Source organism: Mus caroli, unplaced genomic scaffold (assembly GCF_978045245.1).
Source record: "Mus caroli unplaced genomic scaffold, Mus_caroli_1 scaffold_2, whole genome shotgun sequence".
Classification (NCBI taxonomy): domain Eukaryota; kingdom Metazoa; phylum Chordata; class Mammalia; order Rodentia; family Muridae; genus Mus; species Mus caroli.
Window position 1 is genome coordinate 67,729,373 of NW_028227257.1, and position 14,293 is coordinate 67,743,665.

A 14,293-nucleotide genomic window follows, 5' to 3' on the forward strand; every position below is an offset into this window, starting at 1 on the left:
AATTATATTATATAAAAAGCTGATTTTTATATCATGTTAGTCATCATTAACAAAGCTTAAAACAACCAAGATACCCTTCAGTGAATTCAAACAAACAAACAAACAAACAAACCTATGTAAGTCCAGGCAACGGAATATTACTCAGTGCTAAAAAGAACTATTAAGGCACAAAAATGAATGGAGACTTAAATGAGTATTGCTGAGTTGGAGAAAGCCCTTTGAAAAGGCTTCTATTATCAGATCTAGATATAAGACATTTGGAGAAGCAAAAGCCTTTGAGATAGTGAAGTGATTAGGAATTTCCAGAAGCTAGGGGAAAGGAGAGCTACACTGGGGCTCAGAGAAGTTTGGGGACAACGGAAAATATGCTGTATTATCTGTGATGGTACAGCTATGCCATTATTCATTATTCACTATCCATCACAGAGAATGAGCCCCCATTTAAATTTTAGACTTTGCTACTGCTGATGTGTCCCTGTAGGCTTTCCTGTTGTAGCCAATGAAGTGCCATCCTGGGGAACATTGGCAGTGGACAGTGGATGAGACCACACAAGTGGGCATAGAAGGGGCCTATGGGAACTCTGTCTTCCTCTCAATCTTTCTGTGACTCTAAAACTGATAACAAGTAAACTTTAAAATGTGTAAGGAACAGCCTAACATATTTCAAATATAAAAGCTGCCATAAAAGATGTCTTAGTAAAGGTAGCCTACATTCTCTATCTTTGTAACCTTCTAAAGCCCAGAGGCTTCACTGCAAAGTACTATTTGCCCAACATGAGAGGTATAGGGTTAGAAGTTCACACAGACTCAGGGCTCAAAATGGGCTTTCTTTCCAATATATTGTGCTGGCTGGTCTTATATCAACTTGACAAAATCTAGAGTTGTCTGAAAGGAAGGAAGCTCAATTGAGAAAATGCTTCAGGAAGATCCAACTGTAGGGCATTTTTTTAAAATTAGTGATTGATGGTAGGGCCCAGGGCACTGTGGGTGGTGCCATCCTTGGGATGGGTGGTCCTGGGTTCTATAAAAAAAGCAGACTAAGCAAGCCATGGGAAACAAACCAGTAGGCAGCACCCCTCCATCGCCTCTGCATCAGCTTTTGCTTCCAGCTTCTGCCTCCAGGTTCTGCCTTGTTTGAGTTCCTGTCCTGACTTCCTTTCATGATAAACAGCAATGTGGAAATGTAAGCCAAATAAACCCTTTCTTCCCCAAATTGCTCTGTGGTCATAGTGTCTCGCTGCAGCAATAGAAACCCTAAGACAATCCCTTCCAAAACTGTATGCAACCCCACTGACTACTTCATTTATCCTAAAGTTAGTAGCACTGGGGGGGGGAAATTAGGTTAAATAGAAAGGACATAGTCTTGCAAGATAGACAAAAAGCTTTGTAGACACACTGACCCACTAAGAGTTATGGAGACTGGAGTTATCTGCTTCACCACCTCGAAAGGAAGAATTCTGGCCTCATTACTTACCAGTGTGGGCCTCCGCATCTCTCCTCTGGAGACAATGGGACTAGGTGATCCTACAAAACAAGTCCTCTCTGTCAGCGTCAATGCTGTACCAATATGAAGAGCTGCTGCTGTCTTTGGTCTAGCTTTTGCTGAATCTGACCTCAGGTTAGAGCCCCATCAAGAAAGACACTGAGTGTCTCAGAATTAACTCCAAATAGAAAAGCCAGGTTCATGTGACTGGTCAGAACTAGGTGTATCTTCAAAGAAACCAGAGTTTGGGGCAAGTAGACCTGAAATGAGGCTCCACATTCTGTCTCTGTAGTTCAGGGGGCAATGCTCTACTCTTCCCCAACTTAAGCTCCAGGTATGACAGGCAGACCATTCATAACTGGGTATTTTATTATATACCTGTAACAAGTCAGTGTCTTGGTTAGGGTTCTATGGCTACAATGAAATGCCATGACTGGAATGCAAGTTGGTTAGGAAAGGGTTTATTTGGCTTATACTTCCAATATGACTGTTCAGTGAAGAAAGTCAGAACAGGAACAGGACAGAAACCCGGAGGCAGGTGTTGAAGCAGAGGTCACGTAGGAGTGCTGCTTACTGGCTTGCCCTCATGCTCAGCCTAAGTATAGACTTAGGACCACAGCTCAGGGGCGGCCCCACCCACAATGGGCAGAGCCTTCCCACATCAACTGCTAATTAAGAAATTCCCTCACAGCCCACAGCCCACAGCCCATCTTGTGGAAGCATTTTCTCAATTGAGGCCCCTTCCTGGCAGGTGATTCTATATTGTGTCAAGATGGCATAAACTAGCCAGGACAGTCAGTCAACAATAGAGTCGGAGATTTGTTGTCCCCCTTTATTACTATTAAATAGTGATAAGAAACACAGAGTGAATTTTGAGTCATAATTACTAGATTCAGGTAGGACTGTTTCTTTGGGGATGGGTTTTGATTCACCTTTCTTAACCCAGAGCCTTTTATCACAAGGCAAGTTTTTAGGAATTAAGAACACCGTCTTCTTTTAAACTTTGCAGAGACCCTTAGTAAAAATGCAGAGACCTCCTCATTTCAGCCACTCAGCTTAGAATGCCAACTTGGAAACTGCCTGAAGTCACTGGCTGTGTCTTCTGCTTTTAAGTGAGAAGTCTTAGTTTTTAACACATGGGTTCCTCTTTCTTTCTTTTTGCTCATTCATAATTTTCCCAAATTAAAAAATATATATCCTCAGCCATTAAAAACAAAAACAACAAAAAAAGAAGGGTTGTGAAATAGACAAGTTTTGTTCCTTGTCACCTGTATTTGTCCTCCTTATTGAAGGTGCTTTGATGAATTCTCTTGTGCATCTCCTCCTGGTCTTGCCTCCATATCTCCTCAGGTGTCTATGAAAGGAATTTGGGGATTCATGAACTAAAATTATGTGTGTGTGTATACATACATATACACACACACATATATATATACATACACACACACACATATACAAACATAACTTAGTCTGGACAGATGGCTCAGAGGTTAAGATCACTAGCTGCTCCTCCAAAGGTCCTAAGTTCAATTCTCAACAACCACATGGTGGCTCACAACCATCTGTAACGGGATCCGATGCCCTGTTCTGGTGTGTCTGAAGACAGTGACAGTGTACTTATATGCATTAAATAAACAAATAAATAAATATTTTTTAAATGCACTGGAGAGAATCCATAAGAACCTCTTGACTTTCGCTTGGCATCTGAAAAGTAAAAGTTAGCCCCTCTTCTCTCTCCTTTCTCTGTCTCAGAATTTACTTGCACCAAATACCACAGTCATGAACTCAGTAATTTGATAAGTCTTTAATTAATCTTTAATTTCTGTGTTTGACATATACAGAGTTGTTCTGAGAGAAAAAAAAAAAAAAAAGAAGCCCAAAGAAGTCCGTTCTAATAATGTGAAATTCCTGGACCAGATGATAATGAGGGAGATTTTAGGGTTGCCTTCAGATCGTACCAGCAGGTGGCGTCGGATTCCACCTCTGCAGCTGGCCCGCTTTATCTTCTTCCTGTGCAGCTACATAGTGAGACTGTCTTTAAAGAAAATCCTTAGTTCTGAGAAGTCGCTGGAGACAGCTATAAAGCCAGCCACGTCTTTCTGTTCCGTACTTTGCACATAATCACTGAATATACTTTCGGTGCATACAGCCCCACATCATCTTCATGCACAGCCGTGCATGAGGTACCCCAATTCATTACCACATGCCTCTTATATTTTAACCATATTCCATTTTCAAACTGGGGCTTTACCATCCACTATGATTTATCCAAGATCTGTGTTAAGACACTCTGGTTTGAGGCTTAGCCCTAATTTATGCTGCTTTTTAAATATTATGTTTTATTATTGGGTGTGAACAGAATGGGTGTGTGCATGTGTGTGTGTAAGTGTGTATGTGTGTGTGCATGTATGAGTGTGCCTGTGTGTGTATGTGTGAGAGAGAGAGAGAGAGAGAGAGAGCATTCCTGTGCTCCAGGGAACATGTAGAGATCAGAGAACAGCTTTCTTTAGTTGAGTCTCTCCTACTCTGGAATGGGAAGGGATCAAATACAGGTTTGCACTCTAAGCATTCTAGCCCACCGAGTCCTCTTGCTGGTACTAATATGTGCTTTTTCCCCCCCCCCATTGTCCTTTGTTTCTCCTCCCTTCCTCTCTTCACCGTTCTGTATTTACTTTGTCCCATCTTTCTGTTTTCTTACTCTATACTGCAGTCATTTGAGACCTTCCATGTTACAGCAACTCCTGCGCCGTCTGGTTTTTGACGTACCACAGCTCAGCGAGTACTGCAAGATGCCCCTTAAGGTAAGCATCATGCTCACCAAAGAAGTGCCGTTCATGACACAGGTGGGGGTGGGGCTGCACAGAGGGCACACAATTAGAGAACCGAAATGTGTATTCAGTTTTGACAGCTTGACAAGTTGCAATCCACAAAACCAATCCAAAGCTTGGATGTTCATTCTCAAAAGCATGGGTTTACTGTAGTCATTACCTGCTGTGATTTTCTTAAGTTTTGTTCCACTACTTGATTTTTAAGATTGCTAAAAAAAAAAAAAAAAAAAAAAAGACTTGGATTTTATGGTTTATTAACCCTAACTAGCTTTTAAGAATATTTTTAACATCTAAAAACTTAGGACTCCCTGTGGATTCTCTCTCTCTCTCTGTCTCTCTGTCTCTCTGTCTCTCTGTCTCTGTCTGTCTGTCTGTCTGTCTCTCTCTCTCTCTCTCTCTGTCTCTCTCTCTCTCTCTCTCTCTCTCTCTCTCTCTCTCTCTCTCTCTCTCTCTCTCTCTCTCTGCCTCTCAATTATTACTTCTTTTAGTATTTTGTGTGTACCAGAATTTTCCCTACATGTATGTCTGGGCAACATATGCACACAGTACCAATAGAGGCCAGAAGAGGGTGATAGCTTCCATGGAACTGGAATTATACACGGTTCTGAGTCTCCACTTGTGGCCAGGAATCAGATATGCCAGGAATCAGACCAGGGTCCTCTGAGAGCAGCCAGAACTCCAGCTCTCCCTATGGTCTTTCGTTCAGAGGATCTAAAATGTCCCTTTCCATCGCGGTTTTGTGCTTTTTTTCCCTCTTGTTACAGATGCTTTGAATTTCTTTTTCTTTTTTTTCCCTATTAATGAAAAGAACACAGAATTTTATTTATTTATTTTCTTATTCCTATAACTTGTCTCTTATAGCCCCATATTATGTAGTCCTGGGTAGGATCAAAGTTGGTGGCCATTGCAGACCAGCCACACTGACACTTTCCTTCCGTTTCTTTTCTTTTCTTTTAAGAAATAATTCAAGCAGGGTTTTAACAGGATATTTATTGGGGTTACTAGAACTCTCAGAAGCCATTGGTTCAGTCCCATAACCAGGCAGGAAGCTTTACACAATCACAGAGGTTCTCAGTTCTCCCAGGACTCAGTTTTCCTTCTAATGTCAGTAGCTCTGGATCTTAATCTGAGTGTCCTGTTGCTGAAACATGTGATGTCCTAAACTTGGCACTGTTTCTCTACAGACCTCTGCTGTCAGCTGATGCTGGCTCCTGAGAGGCATTGCTGGGACCACGAAGTAAAGTCACACTAACGTCTCACATGATAGGCATTCCCCCCCCCCCCCCTTAGATGTGGCATCTACTAGAAATGTATGTTACTAGTGTAGTGTGCCCTCTCCTGGTGAGCTATGGAACTGATGTCCCCCCATTAAGTTGGATGAGGGCCAGGGAGAGACCAGAAAGCCACAGACAACCATCAACATTAGTCCTCAAACCCACAATTCTCTACCCACTCTCCCCTCCCCATGTCAGCACAGCCCTGGATATTCCAGAATCGTCTGTAATCACATGAAACTATTCGCACATCTGACTGACTAGAACAGCACACTGAGACTCCTTTCAAAGGGTAACGTTTTCTCACTTCAAGCAGGATTCACTGCTCTCCATTTTTCAGTAACTACCTGGGAGCACATCAAGAGGCAGGAGCATGAATCAGGCAGATGCAGCTCAGCCTGGCTCATTAGGTGTGAGAGAAGACCCTTCCACACAGGCATCTGAAAAGCCTCTCTGTTGACAACCCAACTCCTTCAAATACTGGTTTACCCCACCACCACCACCACCACCCCAGGATTTCCCACTCTGTTTTCTTCTCCCTGCATGTCTCTGGTGCCTGCGGATGTCCTTGTGGCTGGTGCCCTCCCGTCCTGACACTCCCAGCTTCTGACAAATCACTATGAGCAGTGCTGGAAGTATTACTGCCTGCCTTCGGGATGGGGCAGCTATGGGCTGGCTGTGGAGGAGGAGCTCCACCTCACTGAGAAGCTCTTCTGGGGGATCTTTGACTCCCTCTCCCACAAGGTAATGACTGCTTCTTGAGGAAACTGTGACCCTGGTGACTTAAGCATGCAGGAACTAACATCCGTTTGCTTTCACTCTTTTCTATGGACTGCTAAGGACCTCACAAGCCTATCATGTTAATTCTTTAAGCCCCTCCCCCACCGGCTCCCCAAGACACCTGAACAGGAACTACCTAATCCTCAGAGTCATTACATGATGTGCCAGGCTTACTGAGCTTACACATGGGAAAGCAGCTACCAGAGCAAGTTCCAAAAGCACTTTCTGCTTCCAGTTCAATAACTTAACACTCTTGTTGTTTTCCTCTGTGGAGTGTTATAGTCCGGTCCCATTTCCTGTACTATCTGATGGAGAATGTGACCAGATGGCTCAGACTCTCCCTCCACCTTGCTGACCTGTGTCCCCTCAAAGTCAGAAGAAAGCCTGCCTTCCTTCCTTAAGTTACCTTTGTCTGGGATTTATGTCACACCAGTGGGTAAAATATTAGTACAAATCTCTACCTACCACTTCTAAGATTTTCAAAGTTCCCTCCCTGGTCATAGGTTGGGTCATTTCCCATAACTATTCTTAGCAGGAAAGTTTATAACCCATTCTAGCCCAGGGAAAGCCATCTTAACCTTGGATATTTTTTAAATTTATTTGGAATAACATTGATTTAGACCTTTAAAATTCTTCAACTTAAAGTGAATGGCAACTTGGGGGCTTTATAGGTTGTCATTCCATCCTCCAAGAATTCTTTAGTTTTCTGTAGAGAGTATAGAAAGTCAACCTGCAAATGCATCCTTTGTGTCTATTTCTATTGGTAAGAGAATGATTCTGTATGACAGCTGTGGTTCTGGTCTGTCTATTGGAGTGCTCTGTTTTTCCTCACAGAAATATGACCTGGACCTTTTCCGAATGGCCCTGCCTTGTCTCAGTGCTATTGCTGGGGCCTTGCCACCAGACTATTTAGATACGAGAATTACAGCCACATTGGAGAAGCAGGTCTCAGTGGATGCAGATGGAAACTTTGACCCCAAACCTATCAACACCATGAAGTAAGTTCAACACCACTTCTAAACTGTTTCTATATTCCATACAGTAGCCAATAACTTTCTTTCAGACTACAGTAAAACTTGCATTTTCCCTCCTGCCAACCCTGCTCACCATCTCCTTTGACATTATAAGTCACATCAGGAACAAAGTTTAATCCATCCATATCTGATTATATACTATATTACTTATATCTCAGACTTTTGAGAGGGGTTGGTTTAATACATGAAAGAGACACACTCTCAAAAATAAATGTTGTCTGAGGCATTACAAAGCCCACCCTGATAAGTGATAAAATTAATTTATTAATGAGTTCTTTTCACACACACAAAAAAAAACTTTGTTCTTTACAAATCAGGCCTATAGAGATATAATAATACCAAAACAACTCCATAGTAAGAGCAGAACCTTAGGAAGCCCTCAGTGGTAGTAGAATGCTTGTGGTCCTTTGAGAAATTGGATCTGCTCTTTGCCATGCTAAACAATGCCAGATCTTTGCAGCTACCCTACAGTGGTACCTTAAAATTCCTTCCCATGAGTATCCAGGAGCCTTTACTGTTTCTCAACAGACCAACAGGTGCTCTCATCCAACTGCAGATACAAGTCAATTTATCCTTGGGGCAAAATAATTGCTGTGTTAGATCTTGAGGCACCCCTCCCCAGTTCCAAAGCATGTGTCCAGGAGCAGACTGAGTTCATCCCTGGGTACATTTTAACAAAGAGGACAAAACTCTTCAAAATGAGCAGGAAATGACCGATCCCGTATGATTGCCGGGACCTGTGTTTGGTGACAGAGGTTCTCAGATAGGAGCCTAAACCCTTCCTGGGAGTATCAGCTCTGCTAAAGTATAAAGTTTGTAATTGATAAATTAAGTGCGCATTCCATTGGAGGAAACCTTAATTGAGGGGCTGGTGAGAAACAGAATCGGGCCTCCTACAGGGAAGAAATAAAGAATGTGGTAAAAATGGAAGATTGGGCAAGAAAAGAAAACAGACACTAGCTTTAGAGAAGTTTGCCTTTGTAAAAATGTTAGTGCCCACAAAGCTGATAGGGTAAGTGAAGTGAGGAGCGGATGTGTTACACATTATCAACATCCCTCTCACAATCGAGTGCCAACAACAAGCAAGCTTCATAGCGCTTTGACAGCTCTTGTTGCTTCAAACAAACCTTAGGCATCAGTAAATTGAGTAATGTGAGAACAACACTAGTCTTATCTCTAAAACAAAGCAACCCTGATTACCAGGACACAGAGTCATAACCAGAACCTAATAAAAAGTTCATGAGCCAAGCCTCCCCAAGGACAATGACAACCGTCAGCTGTCTCCATTGGATGAATCACCTTGAGATGCCCCTGTCTCATTGAATTCTAGATTCAAGTGAATTTGATCCATCTAGTCATAGACCTGACCTTGCTGGCCATGCACCTAACTTTGTATGCAATACCAGAAGACCATCTGACACACAGGAAATTGAAGAATGGATAAGAGCTGTTAGGCAAACAGAAATGACAGGCATCTACTGTGTCTCCAAAACACTAGTCACAATGTGTCACTAATTCAAACTGAGAGACAATCAGTATTTTGTAACATCTGACCTTCTAGCTACACAATCTAGACTGGAGCTGTAGGATGACAAGATTCTCACTGACAGAGACCAGAGCTGGCTCTGTAACCACAGTGGAGCCAGGAGAGCCCAGATGATTCTGCAGAGAAACCCTGTGGTCAGACCTGGGTGGGTACCTGAAACACAACACTGGCCTCACCACCCTGCTCAGTAGTATCACTGTGTCTAAAGTAGCTTAAGCTATGTGATGGGCAATCCCATGAGTGACAGTGAATCCCATGAGTGACAGCAAAGTGCTACTTCAACCTGCCATCTGCCATGTCTAGCTAAAACACTTATGGAATCTATAATGGTTTGTTTTGTTTTTTTGTCTCTCAATTCAGTTTTTCCTTGCCTGAAAAATTGGAATACATTGTCACCAAGTATGCTGAGCATTCTCATGATAAATGGGCTTGTGACAAGGTAGGGATTATCAGCCGATTGGCAATTGTCAGGAAGAGGGGGGAGGGAGCCCAAGAACATTACTGGGTGTGATCCTGGAAATCTGCCTGATTTGTCTAAAGTGACAGAGTCTCCATGCCAAGAGCATTCATTATTTCTGGGCAGCAATTTCCTAGGGCTGGTAGAGGTCAGCAAAAGAGGCAGTGGCAGCTGGTGGTGCTCATTTGTTGTGTTCAAGAAAACGAACAATTCTGGAAGTGTCAATAGCTTTCTGATCATTGCATTGCCTGGAGTTTATGCCCTAACACATCCTTGTGTGTGCTTAACACACATGCTTCATTGGGCGGGAAGCTTGTTGTTTTTTGTTTTTTTGTTTTTTTGTTTTTTTTAAACTCACTGCTGGAAAAGAACAAGTAAAATTGAATGTCTCACTCTTCTGTTTGCTTAGGAAGCTGAACCGTATTCCAGAAAGGCCATTGAGGGTCTTCCTTTAGTGGAGGCCGCTAGAATATCTAGGCACTTGGGACATCTGCTGTTAAAACTCCTCCCACGTGAAGTTGGGCTGCTTAATAAGTTTAATTGCTGTACCAAACCATGCTGGATTGGAGTGAGCAGCCATTGAAGGATGGGACCATTGCTCGGCTTGCAACAGTGGACATATTTTTAAGGCAGGGCCATAGAAAGTCATTTCCCTATCGTGTACTTATAGATAAAAGGAAACCATGAGCCAGCATCTCAGTTCTATGTGGAGCTGTACTCATCTCCAGTTCTCTCAAGTGTTCCTACTTACGCTGATGACAACAACCACTGAACTGTAGAATAAGCTGTGCCTCATGATTTTAGACCAGGATGGGCAAGCCTTTTCTGTGTAAAGGTCATGGAAATAATCAAATAATCTATAATGAAATGGGCAATGAACATTTGCAGCTCTGTGGGTCAGACAGCTTCCATGGCCACAGCTCATTTCCACAAAAGTAGCCACAGACAAAATGTTGACAATAAAAGAGGGCCCGTGTGACAATAAAACTTTATTTAAGAAAAAACAAAAGAAAATAAAACAAAAAATGGGCTGTCAGCTGGATTTTCTTACTCTAGAATATATGGTTTTCTAATCTCTAGTTTCACTGTGGCTACTTGTCCAAACCATGGATTGAGGAGAAGCAGTGTTCTATGAATCCACATCCATAGTTCATCCATCTCCAAATTGGGTGGATTTTACCCCTTTGACTCTTTATGAATTTATACAGCACCCACCGTCCCTTTGCCATGACTTCACTCCCAGCTGTGTCACCTCTGGCCCCAGAAACTGTGATCGTCTGGCTGGCTTCCTCATGCAGACTTATTTTCTCCAGTCTTTTCTTCACACCACAAACAAGTAATAGTTCCAATATGCATATTTGGTCACATGATATTAGTAGTTTTTCTGTCCAGCCCCTGTCCCATCTTAAAATTCCTTAACAAGCTCTAATTCTTCTTAAAACAAAGGTCAAAATCCCCAAGTAGCCTAGTAGTGCTGCCCTGCCTGACCCTCAGTGAGATCTCCCCTTTGTCTCTGCCCATAAGCCACTCCCTGAGCTTTTAGATCCTCTGCCACACACTCTACTTGTGCACAAAAAACTTCCCTGACTGAGCAAGGTTGTCACTTGCCATCCCTAAGTCACCCTGCAGGTGACAATTCAGATATGCATTCCTAAGCTGACACTCTCCAAGATTTCTTGTATACCGGTCATCTTAGTACCTTATTCTTTTCCTTCACAGTATTTTTAAGATATTTATAGCCGGGCGTGGTGGCACATGCCTTTAATCCCAGCACTTGGGAGGCAGAGGCAGGCAGATTTCTGAGTTCGAGGCCAGCCTGGTCTACAAAGTGAGTTCCAGGACAGCCAGGGCTATACAGAGAAACCCTGTCTCGAAAAACCAAAAAAAAAAAAAAGAGAGAGAGAGAGAGAGATCTCTATATGAATATATTAATATACCTATAACAGTTCCACATTCATACATTTAGCCCAGTTATCATATCTACTAGTGTTTGATTAGTTGATTAGTATTGCTCCCTGATGCCAGTGTGAGGGGTCATGAGGGCGAGGATATCTGCTCAGCATTGCGCAGTGGTGCTGGTTATCTAACAAGAGAAGAAGAGTATTTCCCCTTAACCTCGAGAACCTCTTCCTGGGGCTGGGGAGAAGGCTCCATAGTTAAAAGTATAAACTGCTCTTACACAGGACCTAAATGCACTTCCAGTACCCACACGAGGCAACTCACAACTGCCTCTCACTCGAGCTTTGGGAGCTACATCACCCTCTTCTGACTTCTGAGGACACTGAGCTCACATGCACTCACACATATATACATAATTAAAAATTTTTAAAGTACCACTCTTCCTACAGGAGAAACAGAATTATGCAGCCACAGTGCTACAGATTATACAGTTCTATGATTGGCATGAGCACAGGGTTAGACCACATAGGAGTATCAAATCCCACAGCTGGTGTCCAGAGATGCAATCTAGAGTAGTAGCATTATAACCTATTATAAAAGATGGATAGACATTCATCACATGGAAGGGATGAATTTATTGCCGAGTCAGCACATGCAGACCAAGCACGGCAAGAGAGAATTTATCAGCATTGGGGAACCACAGAGCTAGAATATGAAGTAGAACATGGAAGAGGGTAGGAGATACATGTGGAGAGGTTTTTTCAGATTTAGAAGTCATATTAGAGTTTACATTTTTCCCATGGTAGAAAGTGACAGTCAGAAATCATAAGAAAATAGAACTCTCTAGCAGAACGATTTGGGTTGAATATCACCTAACAATAGTAGAAAATTAATCCACGAATAGGTGACAGATTGGAAGCAGGGAGAGTGCTCAGGAAGCTACTGGAGTCCTCTAGGTGAGCTCAATACTACGAAGGAAGCCAGCGGAGAGAGGTGGGCAAAGGGGTGAGCCTAGGAGGCAGAGAGATATCAGGTACGCTGTGAAGTAAACAAGGACTCCTCTGTTAGAGCATTAAAGACCAAGTAGGAGCTTGAGAGGGGTCAAGAAACCCAAGAGGAGGGGGCATTTAAAGAAATGACTGCTGGGTCCTGCTCAGACACACTACTGAGCACATCAGGCAGGGCCCAGCCCACAGTGTTTGGAAATCAGGGGTTAGCTTCTCTCTAGAAATACTGATTTAACATCCTTCATCAGGGAGAACTGAAACCACAAACCTAGACAAAGTAGCCAGGAAGTATGTGTTTCTTGGAAAGGGATAGAAATTTGGAGAGCATACACATTGACAAGCAGAGATTGAGAATGGAAGGAGCAGTTAGGAGTTTTAGGGTTTTGAGGCCGGGGAAATGAGGGGCTTCTACTGAGCTCTGTATCCACGGTGCCTAGGACTCTACTGAAAAAGGTGCCCTCCAATGGTGTTTTACTGTCTTCAGCTTCCATGACTCTAAAAAGTATGCACTGCTGTGATTTTGCCAAGCAGCTACCTGTACAGAGCAGGTGGTAGACCTGGTCCCCTCTGAGTGCTACCTACTGATCTTGCTGTGAGTTTGATACCCTGTTCTGAGGCACAGTGTTCTCAGTGTTTGCTGAAACAGCCTTCTAAGTGGCTCTAAAATTTACAAGCAAATAAGTGAAGAGGACAGTAGCTGAAACAAGAAGGGATACAAGAGCAGAGGTCAGGATTCTGGAGGCACAGACTTGACAGCCTGAAAGGATCAGTTAGACACTTGCTAAGGGACTACTTAATCTCTGTCATGATCCATTATGCTACTTGAGAAAACAGGCAGAGATCTGGGTCATCTAGCTGGCTCTTTGAACTGAGAACTTTCTACAGAGTCACAGTGGATGGAAATATGGGATTTCTCTGGATGAAAATGTGAAGACCCACCCGCTAATACGGCCCTTCAAGACATTAACAGAGAAGGTAAGAGACAGGATTTGTAACCACATAGCTGTGTTATGTATGCCCTTCCTTTGGGATTGGGTCAGAAAATTGGTGCCTCTTACAGTCCTTAGCAGGTTCTATGAACTGGCAAACTGGCCCTGTGTGCCACTTCTCAAGTCCCAACTTTCTATTCTTTGGCTCTGAGAAACCATGGGTGAAAGAAGACCAACTTAGTTCTTACAGGTGGCCCAAAATGTGTTCTTCCTGCAACTGACCTAGGAAGAGGCTTTGTTAGACTATTAAGCTATGGATACAGGATGAAGAAATTGCTAGGAAAAGATTTAGACCAAAGAGAGTTCTGCTATGTGGAATACAGAAAATCCCAGTGAAAGTAGAAATGTGTCGCTCCTTTGTTCTCATTCTCTTGTGTTCTCTCTCTCTCTCTCTCTCTCTCTCTCTCTCTCTCTCTCTCTCTCTCTCTCTCTCTCTCTCTCTCTCTCTCTCTCTCCTTCCCAATTAAGTACATGTTCATCCCATTTGTGAAGTCCAGTCTTACAATCAGTAAGCATTCTTTGTAAGGTTAAGTTTAGTGTCATATGTAAAGGATGACATACATACCTTTAAGTGTTGGCCATTCATGAAGTTGGGCATCCATCAAAAGAATTATAAAAAGTTCTGTTTCAGCTGGGCGGTGGTGGTGCACACCTTTAATCCCAGCACTCGGGAGGCAGAGGCAGGCAGATTTCTGAGTTCGAGGCCAGCCTGGTCTACAAAGTGAGTTCCAGGACAGCCAGGGCTACACAGAGAAACCCTGTCTCAAAAAACCAAAAAAAAAAAAAAAAAAAAGTTCTGTTTCTCAGGATAAACTCAGAGCCTAGTGTAAATGCATTTTGACAATGTCCCATCTTAAACATAAGACAAAATGAGTATTTTTCTTGGTTGTTCACTTCTCTATAAACTGTAGATAATGCCATTGATAATATTGGTTTATTTCCCCTAGTAAAAAAAGACTGTAGGCCTGGGATTTTATATTCAAAAGTATCAAAAAG

At 42.8% G+C, this 14,293-nt stretch overlaps 1 protein-coding gene across 2 annotated transcripts in view; it reads left to right on the plus strand.

Annotated features, from left to right (window-relative positions):
• The window catches only part of Ryr3 (ryanodine receptor 3), a 569,960-nt gene that overhangs the window by 439,029 nt on the left and 116,638 nt on the right, over window positions 1–14,293 (plus strand). For both annotated transcript variants that reach the window (XM_029469442.1, XM_085834580.1), the window contains 5 exons: window positions 4,194–4,284; window positions 6,189–6,329; window positions 7,200–7,363; window positions 9,306–9,384; window positions 13,194–13,283. In XM_029469442.1, the coding sequence (XP_029325302.1) occupies window positions 4,194–4,284; window positions 6,189–6,329; window positions 7,200–7,363; window positions 9,306–9,384; window positions 13,194–13,283 (565 nt within the window). The remainder of the gene's footprint in view (window positions 1–4,193; window positions 4,285–6,188; window positions 6,330–7,199; window positions 7,364–9,305; window positions 9,385–13,193; window positions 13,284–14,293) is intronic.